General features: G+C 49.3%; 1 protein-coding gene across 1 annotated transcript in view; it reads left to right on the top strand.

Annotated features, from left to right (window-relative positions):
- The first annotated feature begins 10,174 nt into the window (after positions 1-10,174).
- TSHZ3 (teashirt zinc finger homeobox 3) overlaps positions 10,175-21,749 on the top strand; it is a 63,349-nt gene continuing 51,774 nt past the window's right edge. Inside the window, exon 1 of the mRNA XM_084215260.1 lies at positions 10,175-10,466. Coding sequence (XP_084071386.1) covers positions 10,427-10,466 — 40 coding nt within the window. The 5' untranslated portion in view covers positions 10,175-10,426. The remainder of the gene's footprint in view (positions 10,467-21,749) is intronic.

Below are 21,749 nucleotides of genomic sequence, written 5' to 3'. Positions count from 1 at the left end.
CCATTCTGCAGTCCATGATTCATCCCTTTCTCCACATCTTTCAATCACATTACTTCAGCCTGCTGTAATTAAAAAGAGGCTGATCTGCAGGAGCCATGCTTGGGCTGGCCAGGCCAGGGGCTGCACCAGCTATTCTTTATTTCTTAACAAGGAAGAAGCTGCTCTGGACTAAAGATGCTTTGCTGTTTGGTATCTGGATTCACCTGCTTGAAAAACAGTGCAGATATTTTCACTTTACAAAAGTTGGGCTAGACAGGGTTGTTCCTCACTCATTACCACTGGGAGCATTTTCCTACAGGGACTGCAGATGAAAGCAATGAGTTTATTCCTCTTTCCCCAACTACACCTCCTTCGGCACATCAGCACTGTTATTTTAACACCAACAGCTGTAGTTAAAAAAAAAACAAAACAAACTATTAAACCTCACTGAGTCCTGCAACAGTAACTATAGATAGAAAACCAGTGAGCAGACAGTTAAACTCCCAAACTGACCAACCAGGGTGGCAGAGGCAGTCACTTCACTTACTCCCTCATCAGCTCCAGCAGAGCCAGTTTTTCCCTGCTGTGGTCTCACAGGTGGAGGCTGTGAGACTCTGAGGGGAGCAGAAGTGGCCTGTTCCCTCTTTAGGAGGATGGGGAAGGGTTTCTTGGTGTTGGTACTGTGTGTCCTGCCTGGCTCCTGTGGGTGTGAGAGGCTGCTGAGGAGGAAGAGGAGGAGGATGAAGAGGCAGTGGTGATGGGGGCTGTGTCCTTCCCTGCAGCCCTGCCTTTGGAAGCTTGGGAGGCTCTGTGTGCCCCTTCACATCTCATCCCTCCTCTGGCTGTCACTCCTGTTCCCAAGGTACTCTGCCCCTGATATTTGGTTACTCAAAGGGGAGAAAGAAGCAACAAATTTATTGAAATGATCTTGATGTTAATTTGTTCTCTTCTGGGGTTTCTTGTGTGAAGGGGGTATCTACTCTATTAACTCCCATTAATATCAAACCTCTACTATTAATAGGATTTGCATATGGAAAGGAAGAGGATTGACCTTTAAATTCATTAAATAAAGCAAATTTTAAGAAATAATTTTAGTTAAAAGCATTAGTGTGATGAAAAATAGAAGAACAAATACAGAGACATCAGTATCTGGGCTTTTGCTAACACTAACGAGCAAATTATTGTAAGGGAAGATTTGCATCATTGGAATACATATTCCAGCCTCCATACTGATATATGTGATGTAGGGTTATCTTTGTATGGCTCCTCTTTCAGAATATATTTTCTTCTTATAAAATAGCCTCTTTTTAACTCCCATTGGGAACCTCCTTATAAATGAGGAACTGGTCCTCAAGGGACTGGCCTGGCTAGAAAAGTGTTATTAAAAAAAATAAAAGTGCCTATTAGAATACTAAGCAATACAATTAGCCCATTTCTTTAGTATTTTAAGAAAATCTTTTCTAAAAAAAAAAAGTATAGCCAAGTTTTAATTAAACATATTCTCTGGATGTTTGAATTTTTTAAGAATTAGAAAACCCTGTTGTATTTTAGAGGGATTAATTGCATCCATTTAAGGTTCTGGCTCCAATCTCTGCTATGCAGCCAGGTATCACCACTGCTCTTGCAAAGCAGATACAGTGCTGAGAGTGAGTGAGCTTTGGCCACAGAGCTGTCCCTCAGGTGGGCATCCTCAGCCTGTGGGTGGCAATGAACATGTTCATCTTCTAATCTTTTACACAGGAATAAGCACAGGTTCTCTATTCCAAAACTGGCTAAACCTACAGATTCAAAATACGATTGCTCCTAATGATAAATATTGATTTACACATGCTGAAAAGCTTCTGTTTCCTTCCCTGCAAGGAGTCTAAATTGTAGTTAGATGAGCAATGTCTTTACCACACTGTCACTTTTGGAGGCTGCTGTCCAGTGGTCTCTGGATCTCACTCTGCTCTTAGGTCTTCCCCCATCCATGTCTCAGCTTGCTGTCACAGCCCTTTGTAAGGTACTTTGAGGTGCTAGGATCAAACTTGCTGCTGGTCCAAAGTAGTATTAATCAGTATTTTGTGCTATTTTGTCATGCAGCTCAGTCTATAAATCCAGATATTTATTCTGTTCCTGTTCTCCCTCAGGCTCCCACAAGTGGGAAAAGGTGAAACGGTTCAGGTTATTCTTCTCAGAGCTCAGCTAATGTCATCTGCTGAATACAGCTCTAAACATCTGAAGCTGGTGAAATTAAATAAAGTGTGAGCATCCTTTGGTCTGGAGCTCTTTGCCTTTAGAACAATTACTCATGGTAACCTTAACAATAGTATATTAAGGGGAAAAAAATCCTCACAGAAGAATGTAGTGTTAGGATGGAGCTCTGCCTGATATTAGAACAATTATGGAGCAGATGCATCCACTCCGAACAAAGTGACCTTTTCATCAAGTTACAAAACATTAAAGGTTAAAGAATGTTTGAAAGGAAGTTAATACTTTTAAAACATTAGAAAAAAATGCCATTCTTTCTGGACCTGACCAAAATCAGTGGGAAAATGAGATGACTGTTTAGGCACATCCAGTCATAATTTAAGCAACTCTGATTACAGAAGGATGCAAGGTATTTTAAATCGTCTGTTTTCTTTTACAATTACAAGTGCTTTTTCGAAGGAGAAAGATTTGATAGGAATAAATACCCAGCGACAGAAAGCTGGTTAATTGCAATTTTAAAGTCACATTCCTTTCTCTCCATTGTGTACAGAGGAGAACAAAGAGAGGGAATCAATGATGGTGTCAGATTTTCATAGTTTCCACGTTTCACCTGACCCGGGCCGTGCAGACCCCAGTGCCCGGCTGGGGAGCAAAGCGCTGCGGCTCCGGCCCCGCGCTGCCCCCGCACCGGCGGGGCCGCGGCTGCTGCTCGCCAAGGGCCACCTGCGAGGGGACAAGGGCCACCTGCGAGGGGACAGGGGACTCGGGGCCTGCCCTCGCACAGCGCACCGCAGTAATGTCCATGAGTTTTTCTCGGCCAAGGGCTGAGGGTGGGGGGATGCCGGGCGCCGCACAGGTTGTTCGGCCCCGCATCCCCTGCGCTGTCCGTGCGGGGAAATTCAGTGCGACCCGCGAGGCTTTGGGATTTACGGCCCGACGGCCTCGCTGGGGCTGTCTGTGTGTCCGTGTCCTGGCGGCCCGCACGGCCCCGCTGCGGGGTCAGAGCGCGGCGGAGGGGGAGGAAGAGGAGGAGGCGGCCCCGGGCTCCGGCCGCGCTCACTGTGCCCGGCCCGGTGCGCGTCCGCCCAGCGGTACCGAGATCCGCCGGTCGCTGTGCCCGGCCCGGTGCGCGTCCCCCCGGCGGTACCGAGCTCCGCCGGTCGCTGTGCCCGGCCCGGTGCGCGTCCCCCCGGCGGTACAGAGCTTCGCCCGCACCTTGGGGACGGGCAGGGGCGGCTGCAGCGCTTCCCTTCCCCCGGCGGTCAGTGGGGCCCGGAGCGGGCCCGCCGCCGGGTCAAGGTGAGCTGCTGGCAGATGGGAAGCTTCGTACAGATAAACTTCTATGTGCAAGTGCTGTGTGGCAACACTAAAAATCCCGCCAGAGAAGGAAGTTTCTGTGTTAAAGAATAAGGATTTTGCTTGAACCTAAGTTTTATCCACTTCCTCTTTCTAGTATTTTTTTCCTTTTTTTTTTTTTTTTTTTTTTAAGAGTATCTGAGTACAACAAAATCTTCATTGCGTTGAGTCATCGGCGGTCAGCTGAGGAGCACCTGTGTCATCTGTGCGATGGGGGAACTTTCAGGTGATGCGAGAAATAAGCGGGGAATCCCTTCCACTTCCCCGGGATCCTCCAAATGCCTTTCAAATTAGCCAGCCCTGAGGATCGGTGCCAGGCTCCACAAAGGCGTTCCCAAAGCCTGCAGCCAGTCAAACTTTGTGTAGGTAAAATTAGCTAAAGACCTTCTACTGAGACAACAGCCTTTGTTGTCACATGTGGTGGAGTTCCAGGATCTGCAACTATTTTTCTTAAAAGGTTTTCCAACTGCCCCAGTGAATGCATTACGCTACAGTAGCTCTGAAATGGTATCGCTTATTTCTTTCAAAGCAGCGGCTGGTTGTTTCTTCAGGATCAGTGAGGAATGATCCCCATGTCCTTTCGAGGGAGGGGAAAAAGTGATGGCTGAGCGGGACTGAATCGCGCCGATAGATCTTATTTTAAATCAGCATCATCTCCAAAGGGCGCAGCCCCTGGGAGCGCGGCGAGTGGCGGAGCGGCCGCTGACCGGGCCGAGCGGCGCTCAGCCCGGGGGAGCTCCGGCAGGGGCGAGCGGGAACCGGGACAGCTCGGTGGCCTCAGCCCTTCTCCGTCCGAGAGGGAAGGCAGAGCCCCCGCCACTGGCGGCGGGGACGCGCCGGGGCCCGGCTCTCCGGGCGGCAGCAGCGGCGGCAATCGCCCCGCAGAGCCGCGGCCGGGCCGCCGCTCCCGGTGCCCGAGTGGAACCGGGAACTTGTTGGCGGCGGCTCTGCGGGCGGTGCGCTCCGACCGCCGCGGGGCCCCGCGGGAGGGGAGCCGGGGCTGCCGGGGCACGGAGGGAGCGCCCGCCGCGGGGCCGGGCACCGGGGCGGACCTCGGACCGGGCCGGCCCGCTCGGTCCCTCAGAGCGCCCTGCGGCTTCTCCGGCCTAAATCTACCGCCCCCACCGCTCCCCGCTGTGCCTGGGGATTTTCTTGGGGGGATGTATTTCTGATATCTGGGGTTGGGTGGGGAATTGTTGTCAACTCCAGGCAAAAGCGAATCGATTCGGACAAGATTACTTACAGTTTAAAATGAGGTTTCCGAATATGAGGACACTGAGCGTGCTTACACTTTCCTATTTTCCCCGTGCTCTTCCCGAAATGCCTGGTCCTAATCGCAGGGACGCAGCTATTCCAGTTCTGATTTTCTGGGGCTTATTACATGTCAGAACTGTGAAAGTCCTCTGGACAATTTACAGACAAAACATCTGGTTCGTTAAAGCAAAGCTACTGGACTAAGACAAACAAACTTTGCTGCTGTACAAATTCACTTACCCAAACAATTTACATTCAAGCAAAGATTTTAGCCCGAAGAAAAACTTTTATTCATTTGTATTCAGGAGGTTTGGGAATTCACAGGCATTTTTAAATAATTTTGCTCTAATAAAGTTATGTAGATATTACAAAATGTCTTTGTTCTCTTCTCAGATCATTATCGCTGCTATAATGGTTATTGACAACACTTTGTATTTTACAGAAGCGCAGTATCGTTTTCGGGCGTGGGCAGTGGGGTTTTTAAACAAACTTGTCAGATCCGTATTCATCTGGTCCAGCCTTAATGAAAGCTGCTGCTTCTTTGTTCCTCGCCGGGAGAAACCGAAGTACTTCCCGCATTTCGATGGGCGCCGCGAGGCGCGGGCCAGGAGGGAAGGCAGTGCCGGGCACAGAGGGCAGCGCTGCGGGCGCTACGGGCCAAGGGCCGCCGCGTCCTCCGCGCCCGGGGCCGGCCGGTGCCTCCGTGGGGCTCCCGCGGGCCGCCCGTGCCGGCGGGGGCTGCCCGGGCCCGGTGAGAGCCCCCCAGCCCCGCTCTGGCCGCCGGGGCTCGCCGCCCCCGACAGCCGCTCCCGGGCCGCTCCCCGCAGCCGGCGGCTCCAAAGGCCCCGGCTCGCCGGTGCCCGGCCCTTCCCGCGGGTCCGGGGCACTCGGCGGGCGAGGACCTGCAGGTCCCCGTAGGCTCCTCTGCTCCACTCGAAGGGGAGGCGCCGGCAGAGCAGGGCCGGAGCTGTGGCGAGACTAAAGAGGCCGGGCCGGGGCCGTTCGGTCCCCGGGACTGACCCCCGGAGAGCAGCGAGCCGGTGCGAACAGCGAGTGAGAGCAGCCACACGGGCACCTCGGCGCACGCCGCTCCCTGCCTTGTTTGCAGTGAGCAAGTGGCGAAACATCAACACGCTGCTCGGGAGAGAACAAGGTTAAAGCTGGGCTAAAACACGCTGGCTTCTAAGAGGCAGCTGTTCCAAGTTTATCTAAACTTCCTCACTGATCCTCCCTGGCCGTTCCCATAATCAGCAGTTAATTCCAGTCGTCCTTTATCGGCTCAGCCGCTGTCTCCACTCGGGCCAGGGGACGAAAGAGGTGTCTCGGGCAGTTGGTGGAGTTTTGGTGGAGAGGAATGGTATGAGCAGTGAAAATATACACCAAAGAAGAGCAGTAAGCAGCGCCCGGTTGGGAAAGATAAAACATTCTTAGCTGGTGGAAAGTTTAGGAGTGATGGTTATCTAATTATGTGACTTATAAATAATGGGTGCCTTGTTTTAGAACTGCCGGGAAGAGCGAGCTTAGGGCTGAGCCTCGTGTGCTGAGTCTATGTGGATGGAGTCTGTAGAGCCATCGATTTGATACGCTGTGTTTGGAAATGCTACACTTCATAAAATTATGCGTTCTGGCTCGCTGGAATAGACTGTGACCCCCAAAGAAGCCGACGCACATGAAGGCAACTGCACTTTCCTCTGTAAATCGTCTGATAGAAGGCTCAATAGATTTTTTTCTTCCTTAAAAAAATGGACATAGTTAACAACCAAATTATTCCACAACTTCCCGAGCGTTTTGGCAGTGAGAGTTGTGAATGTGGAAGTGCAATGCACATGTCTGTGCGCACGAATATCTGCTGCCTTCTTCTCTCTCTCACACACGAGAATTATTATTCCTAAGTGAACTGAGAAAGTTCCTCCAATGACTGTTTACGGAAAGTTTCACTTATTTCGTTCCCTCCCAGTCCCAGCTCGGCGCACTGGAACGAGCCCCTCACCCTCCGCTGCCGGCGCGTGTGGGCCGCCCTTTGCAGAGCCAGGTAAGAGCTGCTGGTCACACAAAGCTCCCCACGCAGCGGGGCCGGGGACAGCCTCGCGTGTTTGTTTGCGCTGCTGACACCGTTCAGCTGCTGAACTGCCACCTGCCAGCATCCTCCACGCAGGCTGTGCTCTGCGGGAGGCAGAGCTCTGTCTGGGAACCTGTTCAAACACAAATGCCACCACACGCACAAATCCACGCACGCGTGCGGCCGAGCGCACCCGCGGGAGGAGGCTGCGCACCCGCGGAGCCGCGCCGGGCCGAGGGGCTCGCACCCCGCCGGGCACCCGGGCCGAGCCCGGCAGCGGGCAGGGGCTCACATCCGTCCCCGGGCGGGCTCGGGGTGACACAAAGGCAGTGGAAGATGAGCAGATTTAGAGACAGGAAAGTGGAAGGAACAAAGTTCTTGCGACTTGCAACCGCCCCAAAATTCGGGATTGGTCGCTGCAGCTCGCTCCTCGCGATGCCCCGCAGCCAGCAGCTGAGGAGGATCGGGATCGTCCCTGGCTTTGGAGAGGGCTCTCGCACATTTCAGAACAGCCTTAACAGGACTGCAGTGACTACACGCGCCGTGTCATTTTAATTTTGCTGTAGTTTTCAGGGCGCTCTACCAGCGCCTGGTGGCAGAGTGACCTTCTCCGCACTCCGTGCGGCGAGCAGGAGCAGAGGCGGCCAGGGCTCCCGGGGCTCTCGGCTGCCGAAGCTCCCGGCCGAGCATCCCAAAGTTTGTTTCAGTCTCTCTCGCTCCAGAGCTCGGAGGAATCCTCCATGTTGCGCAGCGCGGGCCGGCTCGGCCAGGCAGCACCTCAGCCCGGGGCTGGCCTCTCGCCGGCTCCGCGCTCGGTGCGGTCCTGCCGCAGCCATCGCCCCGCGGAGCCGGGAGCGCAGCCGGGCTGAGCGCGGGGCGCGCCCCGGTCCCGCTCCCTGTCCCTGTCCCTGTCCCCGGCCGGCAGCATCCTTAGAGGGGGTGGGGGGCGTGAATTATTTAGGTTTTCTATTTCCTACTTAAAGGGGGAGGAGGGAGAGAGAATGAACGAGCTATTAACCGCAGCCGAGCTCTGCTTCCCGAGGCTGTCTAACGTTTGTAAATACTTATGCTGCGGCTGGTCCCCTCCTCCCCGGTTAAGTTGTTTAGTATGTTGGTTATTTGTACCGAATCCCGGTCTGTGTAGTGTCTGATGTGTTGTCGTTGCAATGTGCAGCCAGGGTGACACTGATGGATGCGCCAATGGTGAGACGGACAGATGTTAGGGCGGATCTAGCGGCACGCACCGCCGCGGCGGCGAGCCCGCCCGCCCGCCCCGCCGGGGCTGCCCGCCGCCCGGCCCCGTCCTGCCGCACGGCTCACCCACGCTCGCACACTCACACACACAGGGCTTTTTGGGGAGGGGGGGGAACGTCTCGGTGTCGTCTCTTAAGCAGATCTGATCGCTCCTTCTGTGAGCAGATACTGTAACTGTGAGGAGCAACCAGCGAGTATCAATGAGATGGAACTGAGCGAGTTTGGCAGCAGAAGCGGCAATTGACAACTCACCATTTTCTTGTTTTCAAGAAATGTTTCGTTTTCCCCCAACAGTAGCAATTTCCCGGGGACTTTAGGCGACTGCGATTTTTTTTTTCATCCTAAAGATCAGCTTAAAAAAATATCAACTCATAACAATAATAATCCAAAAAAAAAAAAAAAAATCCCAAACCTTCTCCACCCGTCATGTAAAGTGTTTGAATTTCCTGCAACTTGAAAGGGAAGCAAGAGCCCGAGAGCGGCACGGCGGCTTTATAGGATGTGAAGACGCAACAACATCTGCACTTAGTCAGGTATTTGGAATTATCCCAAATCTCGAAGAATGGGGGCGAGTGGAAATTTTTTTTGATCTTACCGTAAAAGTGAGCTCAGCCTTTCTTTTTTTTTTTTTTTTTAAATTCCTCCCCGTGAACTTAAAAAAAAAAAAAATAGCTACTGGTTTGTTTTTTTTTCTTTTCTTTCTTTCCTTTCCTTTCTTTTTCTTTTTCTGTTTTTTTTTTTTTTTTTTTTTTTTTTTGGCGGTTGTTGTTGCCGTGGCCCCTTCCCGGCTCGCGGGGGTCCCGGTGCGGGCGGAGCGGGGGCGGGAGCGGCCCGGGCCCCGCGCGCCCCCCGCCGCCCCGGCCCTCCCCGCGCCGCGCGGCCCCGCCGCCCAGGGATGCGCAATCAAACCCGCAGCACATCGATCCGCCGGCGCTCGCCGAACTGAGCGCGGCGGCTCGGCAGTGAACTTGGACCGAGAAAAAAAATTAAAAAAAAAAAAAAACAAAAAACTGAGAGAGAGAGAAAGAAAAAAAAAAAAATCACCCCCCCAAACAGGGAAAACGAGGCAAAAGTGCTCCTTCCCGAAGAGCCGGGTGCGTGGGGCGCGGGCGCTGCCCGCTCCCCGCCGCTCTGGCCCCGCGGGGCGGGAGCAGCGGCTCCGCTGGCGGGGGCGCCGCCGATAGCGGCCGCCGGCCGGGGCGGCCCCGACACCGCCCGCCCGCAGGCGCGGAGCGGAGCGCGGCGGCCGCGGCGCCAGCCAGGTGGGAGCCGGCGGGCTGGATGTGCCGGCGGGCGGGCGGCGCGCCGGTGAGTGCGGCCGGGGCGGGCAGCGCTGCGGGGCGCGGCGGGGAGCCGGGGCCGCCGCCGCTGTCACCGCGCGGGGCGGCCGGGATGGAGCGGCGGGCCGGGCCCTCGCCGCCGGGGGGGCGGGGGCGGCGGGGAGGGGGGGTCCCGTGCTCCGGCGTGGCGGGAGGCGATGGCTGCGGGGGGCTCCGGCGGGGAACGGGTGCGCGCGGGGGCGGAAAGGGAAGGGCTGCGGCGGGGAGCGGGGCGAGCGGCGCGGAGCCCGGCGGGCTGCCCTGCCTGTCCCTGCCCGGCCAGCCCTCCGCCGCCGCGGGCGGCTCGGGAGACCGGCGGCGGGCGAAGTTGGGTGGCGGAGGGGGCGCGGCGAGGGGGTCGCCCCGGCCGGCGGGGCAGACCCCTGCCCGCCCCCGTGCCCGGTCCGGCGGGCGATGCGCGCTGAGTGAAGGCGCGGCCCGGGGCGGGCGGCGGCGGTGCCCCGCTCCCCCTCGGCGGAGCAGTTTGAGTGACACCGCGATCATCTCGTTTCCCTTCAAGCTTCGCCTGTTGCCGCCGCCGCCGCCGCCGCTCCAGCGCCGAGCCGGGAGTGCAGAGCGCAGGCTGAGGCTCCGCCGGCTCCGGCCAAGAGATCCCCTGTCTTTATGCCGTGATCTCCCAGCCCGGCCAGGCACCGGGGGCGCAGGGCGGGGTGGGGGGGACTGCGGGCTCTCCCCAGCCCTCCCGCCCGCACACCTCTTCGGGGGGCTTCCCCTCCTCCTTCCTCCGGGGCGATTTGTCAAACTTCCCCCCTCTTCTGCCAGCAGCAGCAGCAGCAGCAGGGCTGTCCTCTCCTCTGTGCCGCCTCCTCCTCCTCCGCCGCCGCCGCCTCCTCCTCCTACTCGGCATCGTGTATGCACAGCAACAAAAAATATATCCCCGACCCAGCCCTCGCGCCGAGGCTGGAGCAGCTCACCGGATCTCTGGGGCTGAGGCAACTCTTCCCACCCCCGCGCCCCGGCTGCCCCCCCCCGCCGGCGCCCGCAGGAGCCCAGCATGCCGAGGAGGAAGCAGCAAGCGCCCCGGCGCGCAGCAGGTACGAGAGCCGCTTCCCTTCCTTCCCTGCCTTCCCTTCCCTTCCCTCCGCGGCCGCTGGCTTCTCCTCTCGCTTCCCTCCGTCTCTTTCATAACCGGCTCCCGGCGGGCTCCGCCGCCGCTCCGCGCCCCGCTCCTGCCCCGCTGCCCGCCGCTGCCGAGGGCTCTGCCGAGCAACTCCCGCGCTGAGGCGCAGCGCCGGGCCGGGGGTTTTGGGGTGATTTTGTTTATTTTTTTTTCTTTGGGGTGGGGGGGCGCATGAAAGCCCGTTCCCCACTTTTGGTGCCCACTTTGATTTATTCCGAACTCTGCCATCGCCCGGCTCGGTTCTGGGGGTAACCCTGTGCGAGGGGCAGCGGGTGTGTGCGGGCACACACTGCTCGGGCTCGTATGGTCGGTGTCACTCCGGGGCTGGGAGAAGCAGGAGGCGAATTTTGGTTATTTCCAGCCCGTACTTTGGCACCTACTTTGCTTCTCTCCCTCGTAGTCTTCATTCTTCTACATCCCCTTCCCTCACAGGCATGTGGTTTGGGAAAGCCAGGGAAAATACTCTTTTTATTTAATTTTTCTTTCCTATAAAAAAAGAGAGAGGGCATGTATAAAAATATGGCACGCTGTGAATGAAGTGGCAGGGACAAAGTGATTTGGAGGCTCTGCAGTGTTAGTTGGAGATCCAAGCCCAGAACTGGTTCCTTTGCCCAACTTTTACCTTTTTCTCTTCTGCCCTTGTACTGCACTGGAGATGCCTCTGCCGGACAGACAGACTGTCCTAGTTGGCCACTTTCTTTGGTAGCCTCTTCTGTTAATCCTATTGATTTCTTATTTATGAATCCAGAGGAGAAGCTGCAAAGTAAACCAAAGGAGGGAAAAAAAAAAAAAAAAAGGGTCTGTGTATTGTCAAGTGACTGGTGAATGTTTCTGATAGTGCCTTTACAATTTCCACTGGTTTCTTTTTTCCTTTTTAGAATTACTTTTCGAGGCTTTGTGCTGGTGAGGTTTTTTGTTTGTTTGGCTTGTTTTCCTTTTGCCAGAAATGTCAACTCCTGTTAAACTTAAGCAGTATTTTTTTGGAAAAGCCAAATTGAAAAGAAAACAGTAGAAGAAAAGCCCCACATAATTTTACAGTAATCCTTAGTTGGGGATATGTGGGCTGGAAAAGGTTTCCTTGGCCTGTTGCCATCCTTGATTTGATGTCTGATTGATCGCCTGTCATCTGGCAGCCTTTGATCTATTCATTCCCGATAAACATCAATAAATCACTTGCCATGGTAACGCCAGACTCGGTGACGTCACACGTGGCCTGTCAACTCCGAGAGCGCAACTTGAGGGGCTCCTGGCGAGCGGTGCCACCGCCGGGCCGGGCCCCAGGGCCGCCGGGGCTGCGGGGCACGGACAGCCCTGCCGGGGGACAGCCCTGCCGGGGGACAGCCCCGGGGCCGGGCCGGTGCAGCCCCGGGAGGCGCTGGGGAAGCTCTGCAGAGCATCCCGGGCAGCGTGGCTGTGGCCGGGCCAGGACAGCGTGGAGCAGGTAGTCAGTCCTGCGGCCTGGGCTAGGACAGCGTGGAGCAGGTAATCCTGCAGCCTGGGCTAGGACAGCGTGGAGCAGGTAATCCTGCAGCCTGGGCTAGGACAGCGTGGAGCAGGTAGTCAGTCCTGCAGCCTGGGCTAGGACAGATTGGAGCAGGTAGTCAGTCCTGCAGCCTGGGCTAGGACAGATTGGAACAGGTAATCCTGCAACCTGGGCTAGGGACAGATTGGAGCAGGTAGTCCTGCAGCCTAGGCTAGGACAGCATGGAGCAGGTATTCAGTCCTGCAGCCTGGACTTGGGACAGCGTGGAGCAGGTATTCAGTCCTGCAACCTGGGCTAGGACAGATTGGAGCAGGTAATCCTGCAGCCTGGGCTAGGACAATGTGGAGCAGGTAGTCCTCTAACCTGGGCTAAGACAATGTGGAGCAGGTAGTCCTCTAACCTGGGCTAAGACAATGTGGAGCAGGTAGTCCTGCAGCCTGGGCTTGGGGCTTGCTAGAGTTCAGCAGTGCTCCCACACTGCCTGACAGCTTCTCCGAGTGAGGTTTAGTAAACAGCAAGGGGCTCGGGGAGTGACATAAATTGTAAATAACTAAGTGCGTGTTTCCTTTCTTCTCCTCTTGGACGTTCACATGTGTTCGGGCAGTGCTTTTGAAATAGGGAAATAGACTTCCCAGCCGTCTTACCCTACATACAAACAGCTCGAAAGTTTGGAAAGTTTCTCAGTACGGTGGTGATAGCATCTAGCAAACAATATCGTTGCCAAATACTTCATGATAATATTTTGCTTTTCTGGCCTGTGCCATCAAATAACAATTTTCTAGAAAAATGACAGAGGTGAACTTTTCCTGATACTTGGGAAATTCTGTTTTGTAATGTGAATTTAGTTCTGCAAAATCTAGATTTTCCATGTGCTTTTCCATTTTCGACTCTGCTGTGAACTCGGCTCTCTCTCCACAGACTGGAAGAAAATGTTTCTGCACTAAACACACATTCCGAGGTATCCTTCTCTCCCTCCACCACTCCTGTCTCTCCCTCCTCTCTTGAGTGAATCATCCATGATATGCGATCTATCTTTCATATTTAGCAGAAGTGTAATCTCTTTAAACTTTTAGCTTTTTGATAGCCACATTAAACATTTAGTATTGTGTATAATTGCTTCCCACTGAGATGCTGCTTTTATTGGTCACATTGGAAATGTTACTTTTTCTAATAGCAGTAAAAGCAAAGGCTTTTTTTTTAACACCTTAAAAAACAGCTAAGAAATAACAGGTTAGTTAAGAAATATTCATTACAAAAACTTGACTGCAGGACTAATAGGAGATGGAAGAATGGTTTTGCTCTATCAAAATGACCCGTCAAAACGACTTTGTTTCATATTTGATTTAATTGTCTCTCTCCTGACAGGCACATTCATCAATAGCTTAATGGTCAATCAGAAGTTGGCAGAGTGAGTGCTTTCATTCTTTCCCATACACTAGCTTTGGCTTTACTTTATCAAAATGCCTCTGCCTAATGGATATGGGGGATGTAGAATGACTGAAGGGCTACTTATTTGACAAGAGTGAAAAAACAAGAACATTCATGCTGTTGATAAGTGCATGAAGATAAATAAGTGAGCTGTATGAGGTGTTTTATTTTAAGACAGAAGAAACTTACTTTTCCCCCCCCCCCCCTTTTGGCTTGAGAGCTGCGAGTTATAAGGTTCATGACTGCTTTTGTGGCATACTGAGAGTGATGACAAATTGATTGCTTGGTACTGAGAGAGAAAAAAAGGTGGTGGTGGGGGGAGAATTAAAGATGTCTGCTGATTGGTAACTCAGGAAATCCAGTCCCCAGCAACCTTGAGAATACTCGAGAATTTTTTTTCTCCAAACTGAAAGGTCCGCTCAGCCATAAAAAAAGAAAAGTTGTTTTGCCAGCTTCATTAGTGTTCACCTAATTAGCTGTAAACCTGATGGATTCCTGACAGCTTTAATGATTGGAGATGACAAGCTCCACGCAGTGTCATCCAGCAGAATTAGGTTTGCAGCTAGTTTGATGTAATCAAGTTGATATTACACAGTCCTGGTTGCCTTTAGTTGTGCATTAACTCAATTTTCTGCTGCAGGTGACAAATGGGCTTTGGTACCTGGATAATCATGTCATAGGAATTAGGACCCTTTTAATGGTCTGGAGTAGAATAACAACAACAAAGAACTCTCAGCAGCACAGAGCTCGCAGACATAACAGACAGGTGCACAAATTCTTTATGTCTAGCCCAAGTGTTAACACCACACTGTGGAAGACTAAAGCTGTCTCTGAGAATCAAGAATCTGTAAAAATGATAATTTCACTTTGTTTGCTTTGAGACTCAGCTGAATATCATAGGTAAATTTGGGAAGGAGAGTCAGGGATTGCAATTTTATTCCTCACCTGTTAAAGCAAGAAGATAGTCAGAATTGCTGCTCCAGAGACTTCTGTCATGTAAGTCAGGAGGAAGGAGGTATATTTACCAGTTAGAGGCTACTGTCTGGGGAAACTAAGATACTGTATTAATAGAGGCCAGTCTTGTTCATGCAAACAATAATTATCTATCCTTAAATTATAGCTTTCACTTGCAGCTTTTTTAGAAACCTATTTAAAAGATCAAGAAAATGTACTTCCTCCTGACAGAAATGACTTAATACATATTTTGTGTACATACCTTGTGAGGAGGAATTGGGAGCTAGTTGTTTGCTGGAATCACATTTAGTTTACTTATTTATTTATTTATATATTTAATAAAACACTAACAGACAACTGCACCGAGTTTTCAAGGCTCTGGGAAAAAAAAAAACCCAAACAAACCTGGGCCTTGCTTGCTTGTTTTTTTTTTTTTTTTGCACAGTATGTTTTAAATGCTAGAGATTGCTGCATGCTTGAGGCTCTTCCCAACTTCTGCGCTTACATTCAAAAGCTGCACCTGGTCAGCGTGAGCACTGAAATTCACGGAATTGATGCTTCAGAGGTGCAGAGCACTTCCACTTCCCAGGGACCTGAGTGCTGGTGCCAGCCCTCGGCCCCTCCAGCGTGGGGCTGGGGGTGCAGCACAGCAAACAGATGCAAGATGGCACACAGGTTGTGCCGCCAGATTTCCAGGCAGCTCTGACTCCGGCAACTCGAACGCTCGCTTTAAATTTATGGCAATTGCTTGCAACTACATACATACCCCAAAAGTAAATGTAGCGATAAAGTAGGCTACCTATAAAGGTACTTGCAGTGTCAGCCCTTGGTATGTTATTTGCCTCCAAACCTGCCACATATTTCTCTGTTGGGCAGAGATTCTTCCTAGCAGCAAGCTGACAAAATGATTAGTTATGGCTGTCCTCTGCTTTTTTTTTTTTTTTTTTTCCCCGGCAAAGTGTGAAGGAACAATGCAAAAAAAAAAAAAAAAAGGAAAAGAAAAAAAAAGAAAAAGAGGCATAAATATAAAAAGGCTTGATAGATTCCCCTGAATATCTGCCTGGAAAACAGAATTTTCCAGAATCAGCTGCCATTTCTCCCATTAGCTTGACAGCTGTCAATTAGGGCTTCAGTGCTCTCCTGGGCCACAGTTTATTGCGTGCGGTTGATGTTGTCATTTTGTTCTCGGTTTTGCCTTGAGCACTATCATGAGCAGGAGTGAAATAGTCAATAACTGATGTATCAGCAGTTATTTCTTAAATTGGCTTACAAGTCTGCATTTTTCCTCTTTTTACTAAAGATTGTTTTGTAAAGTGATTAGAATGAATTGTGACTGCTGCAGGGTTATGGGAAATGCAGTGAAGCTAGGGTGAGTTAGCAGGATTAGAGTGGGTCCTTTTTGTCAGCCCTGCTTCCAGGATTAGTGGAAACTGTATAGAAAAGATCACCTTCAGGGTGAAGTGTGGGGTACATTTTTAGGCGTGCTACGTGCACGCTTATGCAGAAACATATGGTGGTACAGAGTGAATGAAAAGAAATCATCTGCCAGGACGTAAAGTAACCTACGTGTTGTCTTTCTGAGCAAACCTTGGCACTGCTGGCTTTACGGTGTAGTAATCCATATTTTAATCCAATGTCGTGCCTGCTTCCTAGAGAATCCAAATACAGATTGTCAGATTTTAACACAGCCCTGTTTTCAAGGTGCTGCTAGTGGATCAGGTATTGAGATGCCTGAAGTGTTGCATTGTCAAGTAGGAGTGTATGTGTGTGCATGGTTATGATACAACACCAAAAATAACATAGTTGCTGAGTAGTCGCGTGTTATCTTATCTGTGAAATACTTCAGCATCATTTACTAAACAATCTTCCTCAGGTGTTTTAGTCTGTTTTTTTTTTTTCCTTCTCTGTGTGTTTGGTAATTTTTTTAAAATTTAGTTACGCCCAAATTGTGGTTTATCAGCAATAAGTTAAAAATGAAAGGTGAATACAATATATTGTATTTGGTAACAATGATATGGACTGGTACATCCAGACAGATAATATGCAGTTGTAATTAGAGTGAATAGACAGGCATTCATTTTCAAATTCTTTGACACATGCATAAAATAGTCATATAATAAGATAAGATGACAATTTTATGTTAGGTTGATAAAGTGTCCTGATACATGCATTTAAATGTCTGTAAGCCTTTTTTTATCCAGACAGATTAATTCTAGTTTCCAGCATTTGCAGTTAGACATTAAATTAATTTTAAAAATCCCACTAAACAATGGATGCGTTGCTTTTTTGTGTGTGTATATGTCATAACCTAAAGCAGGAGGATTGAAAAAAATTTGTGCAATTGATTTTTCTTGATTTCAACATAACAAAAAAAAAATAAAGCATGAAAATTGGCTCAAAGGATTTAAAGCATAGTCCACGAGAGATTGTATTGTAGTTTTCTTAAGTACAATAATGTAGAATAGAACGTTGTCAGAGCTTGAAATTGTTTGTTACCATTTTCATAAAAAGAACTGAAAGAGTTGAAATAAGTAGGGCTTAATTTCAGAGACTGCGAGATTCATCCTACTGCATTTGCCTGATTTTGCGCCTGAAAGATATTTTGGTCATCTCAGCAGAGAGCCAATCTGCAGAATTTAAACACTTCTCATTGCAGGCATCAACTTTAAGATATTTCTCAGAAAATGTTCAAAGGTTTTTTTTTTTTCCCCCTGGGGGTGGAGGGAGAGTAGGGAAAGAGCTACCAGAGGATCATAAAATATCTGAAAGCTCTTTGCCAATGCCATTACCTGGCCTCTTCGGGCTGTAAAGGGACAACTCTTCAAGAATAATCTAAGTTCGTATTTTAGACTTAATTATAAATTATTAATTAACTCTGTCAGGACACATGTTATTAATTATGACTCTCTTTTCTTCGTTCAGAGCAGCTGTTGGGAATCACGTAAGTTGACTGTGCTTGTTGGTGTGGGAGTTTGCCAGTGAGGAGGCTCCATGGGCAGCCCGCCTCACCTCCAGCTGCCATCCCTTGGCGCGGCTGTTGGGCTGGCAATTCATGCAAGTTCCGAGGCTCACACTCAGTGACCATTGTCACGGGGCTGGCTTTTAGGTCCTGTCCATAAATAATTCCTGTTTTAGCAAGGCTCTGTGGTGCTGGGGAGGTGGGAAGGGCGGCGGCCAAGCCTTGGCGAGGGGGAAGCCAGGAGGTTTCCCTGCCCTTCCGCCAAACTCCCGCCAAACTTCGCGCACTGGCATCGAGCGGAGGGCTGCTTTGTAATTCGTTTGGAATGATCCAAATTCATTTACTTTTGATATTTCCATCATTAAATTGAGCCCTCTGTTTCGGATTCTTATGTGTTCTTTGCGGAATGCATGTTGCATAAAATAGGCAATTTTTAATGAACAATTTAATGTAAATGGGTTCTGAATTTAAATTAATATTAATGAAGCTTTGAGTGAATTTATTTTGCATACGTAAAGGCTTGTAACTCTTTCACTCATACGCTCTTGTCTTTATGTACTAACACATTGGTTAGGTGAATTGGCTAGTTTCCATATTTTGTGATTAAAAACTCTAATGGATTTTACATGGATATTTGTGCTAGCGCAGCTTTGCACAGGTTACTATTGCTAGCAAAAAACGTACCTGCCTTGATATTCAGATTTTTGTAGTTAACATTTCACTGTTGCCCCACCGTTTCTCTATGTTTCTTCCTACTTTAGTTTCGCCTTCATGCTTAAAGAAAAAAATACTCCAGCAATAGTAACCACATTCAAGATGTTTTCTTTCTTTGGCTTACCTCTAATGCATTATGTATTTCGAAATGATGGGATGTTCTATAATTAATTCTGTTAGATGTAATTGCTATAATCACTTTGATGCTACACATAATAAAAGTAATATGGTAAGCATACGGAAAAATATAAACACCTTATTGTAAGACTTTTTGTAAAATTCTTTAAAAAATCTTGTTTAGAGCGGAACCTCCACTTCTGTATTTTGTCAGAGCTGAGTATTTTTTTTTTTAAGTACATTACTTTAATAAATGAATTAATTTCAGATATTGGAAAGATTTTGACAGGCAGGTTGTCTTGTATGTGCGTGCGAATACCCTGACTCTGTGCGGTATTAAAGATGTAGTTCATTAAGAAGCCAATCTTCAGTGTGGCTACAAGTGAGACATAAATATCACTGTATATTTCATGAAATGAGAGACAAATATGTACATTATATCAAAACCCAGGACACAGGAAATAACACAGGAATGGAACTGTACAGTGGAAAGCTTCTTTGTAGCGCAAAATTATGGGAAATATAAAATGTATGAAAAGGTAGCATGTAACTAGAGAGGGAGTTTTTCAGGCATGGTCCCAAGTGGGAAAAAGACTACAGAAGGTGATTTCCCTCCTCCTGCTTTTTTCTTTCTTTTTTTTTTCTTTTTTTTTAACAAGTAGCTTTGAGTTATTGTTTGCAAACACAGTTTTTGATAGGGAGGAAATGAAAAAAATGTGTGCAATGGGTTAAGCTGTGTAGCTGATATCCTTGATTCTGTAACAAAAAATGTTAATATGGCCATAGTTCTTAATTAGTTGCACACAATACTTAATGCTGCAAAGGTCACTTGGTTTTATGGTCCAGCTTCGCCTATGAATTTGTATGTTTCCCCCCAAATTTATATTTCTCTCTCATGTATTTTCTAAGCAATTGAGCGTGCAAATTGTGGTGAAAATGCAAACTAGAAACAGGATTAGAAAAATACATTTTGAGTGGACAAAGAAGAGGTTTTATTTAATTTTTTTTTTTAAATTTTTTTTTTTGCTGGTGTTATTCTCAAATAATGCACAGCTTTGCGTGGCGAGCAGCAGTATTACATTTAACTTCTGTAAGCTGAACAAACAAACCCTGACCAAGCTCTCGCTGGATTGTTCTGGGGAAGAACAGAACAGGGTGCTGTTTCTGAGTGTCTCTGGGACTGGGCTCGCTGCCGGCAGCCCTTTCCCTGCTAGGTCAAGCCTGTTGCTGGAGGGCCAGATCGCAGCAGGGGCCTCCAGGAGGCTTGGCCAGGCTGCTCCAGACTGGCAGCCATCAGTCATCCATCTGTGACACAGAGTCTGTTTTTGATGGCAGGGATGATAAAAGGCCTGGGAACTGTATAGGCCCTTGTAATCAGGGCCAGTGCTGACATCCTTCTCAACTTTGACAGCTTCTTCCTTTTCTCTCTTCACCGCCAAGACTGTCTCAACTGGATTTTTTTTTTCCTCTCTCTTGTTTCATGTACTTGATCAGTCTCAGATGCTGGGAATTATTTTTTTCTGGAGGGAGGAGGAGTGTTTCTTTTGGTTTGTGGGTTGGGCAGGTGTGAGAGGAAGTCTGGTTTTTTTTTTTTTTTTTTGTACTGTAGGCCTGTTGCTAATTAATGTTCCTCCATAAGATTCTGTCGGAGTTGAGTAATGTTTTTGATCTTTATGCCTGATAACTGCATACTTAATGAGATTTCAAAGCTGTGAGTGCAGCTCCCTACAATTATTGACAGATGCCTTTTCTTTGCCATTGGGTTCAGCTTCATAAATCCTCCTGCAGTAATGAGGTTCAGAAGTGCCACCCTGCCAGTGAGCTAATGAAAGAGGGGGGGAGGGAGGGAACAGCTCATGCCTGCCTGACACATTTTTTTCCTTTAAAATTTACTATGCAGATGTCAAGCTGTGGGACGATTACTTCAAACATGCTAATTTTTATCTTGCTTTTGTGTCAAGCCTGCATGCCGTTTTTCCCCCCCAATAATAAATAAAAATAGAAACCTCAACCTATTTAAATTTTATCATGGATCATAACTATTGAAGACTTTGATATATGTGTGTTCTTTTGCAGTTTCCAGTCAGTGGAGCAGTTTTTTGAAATCCGAAGGGCAGAGAGAGGTTAAAAAATAAAAATCAAGGGGGGAGAAGGAAAAAAAAAGGCAGCGAGCTGCCTCGGCCACACGTCAGCCTGCCCTAACCGTGCACTTGAAACATCGGAGATTTCATTTTAGAGTTCTGAAACTAAATCCTGGTGGAGAATAGCCGCACCATGCCAAACAGTCGATTTCCTTTTCAGCAGAGCCATACATCACTGACCCACCCTTCCCTCCCGACAGAATGACATGTGTCATTTATCACCGGCCCTGGCAGAGCAGAGCGCGGGGGGGCCCGGGCAGCTCCCGCTCCGGCTGTGCTGCTGCTGGATGTGCTGGATGTGCTGGATGTGCTCCGGCCAGAACGGGGCAGGGAACGGGCAGCGGGAGCGCCCGGCTGTGCTGGGGGCACTGCCACGCTCACCGCGGAGCTGATGTGCTTTCGTATTATCTGCTAAGTCGCCTTGTTCAGCCCCCTGAAGGTTTTCCCCTGCGGTGTTCTTTCTGTCTCAGTCTCTCTTCATTTCTCTCTTTTTTTTTTCCCCTTTTTTTTTTTTTTTTTTTTGAGTTTGGCAGTTGGGACAAACTGGCTGACACGTATCATTCAAGCAGCACCAGCTTGCTGGGGGTTGTGTAAATGAATCTGGGAGCTCTTGGTTTCACATGATTCAAACGTGCATTATTGAAGATGGATGTTCCTTAAAAAAAGATTGATGATGGATATCAGGCTTATAGTGCCATTTATCATTTTGAATATTATTTAGACTTGCCGTGTAAAGCTGTAACTTGAGAGTTGGATGAGCTGGGACAGAATGGAGGCCTCGGCGTGCACGTTGTGATTGATGGCTTTGCTTTCTCATTGTTTGTTACCAGATACTCGCCGGTCATTACAGGAGTGCCTTACAATTGTTTTAGGGGCTGGATTTCCGTGTGTGTATGTGTGTGTGTGTTTGTACAACAGGGAGAGGGACAGGCAGAGGCAGAGTTAAGTTTTTAGTGGGAGCATTTCAATAATTGTAAAGAATGTAGACAAAGCCGTGGCCCGTGCAAGGATGCAGGCAGCCTTTTGCATGAGCACAGAGGCTTGCTGTGTGTAACACTAAAATGCAAGCAGGACTGTAGCTGATCCAGTGTAACACTGCCAGGCATTGCCACTTCCAGTATAAAAATGTGCCTGTGAACAGATTAACACACTCCAGCTTCCTTTTGCTAACAGGATGCACCTTTTATTTTTTTTTCTGGGTCCCAAATAATGGCAGAGGAAAGAAGGTTCTAGGACGTAATTATTTAAGCGTTCAGATATTTCTTTTCCATTCATGCTCCTCATGTGACTGTGAATCTCTGAGCCTTGGTGTTCTCTCCCAAGTGTCCAGGGTGCTCCTGGAGGGTGGATGGCCTGGCTGTGTAAGTAGTGAGGGCAATCCCTTCCCTCTTTGAAACACTT

Source organism: Fringilla coelebs (genome assembly GCF_963513975.1).
Source record: "Fringilla coelebs genome assembly, chromosome: 14".
Lineage (NCBI taxonomy): Eukaryota > Metazoa > Chordata > Aves > Passeriformes > Fringillidae > Fringilla > Fringilla coelebs.
The sequence above is the reverse complement of the archived record's forward strand: the minus strand, read 5'-3'. Positions and strand labels throughout refer to the sequence as shown.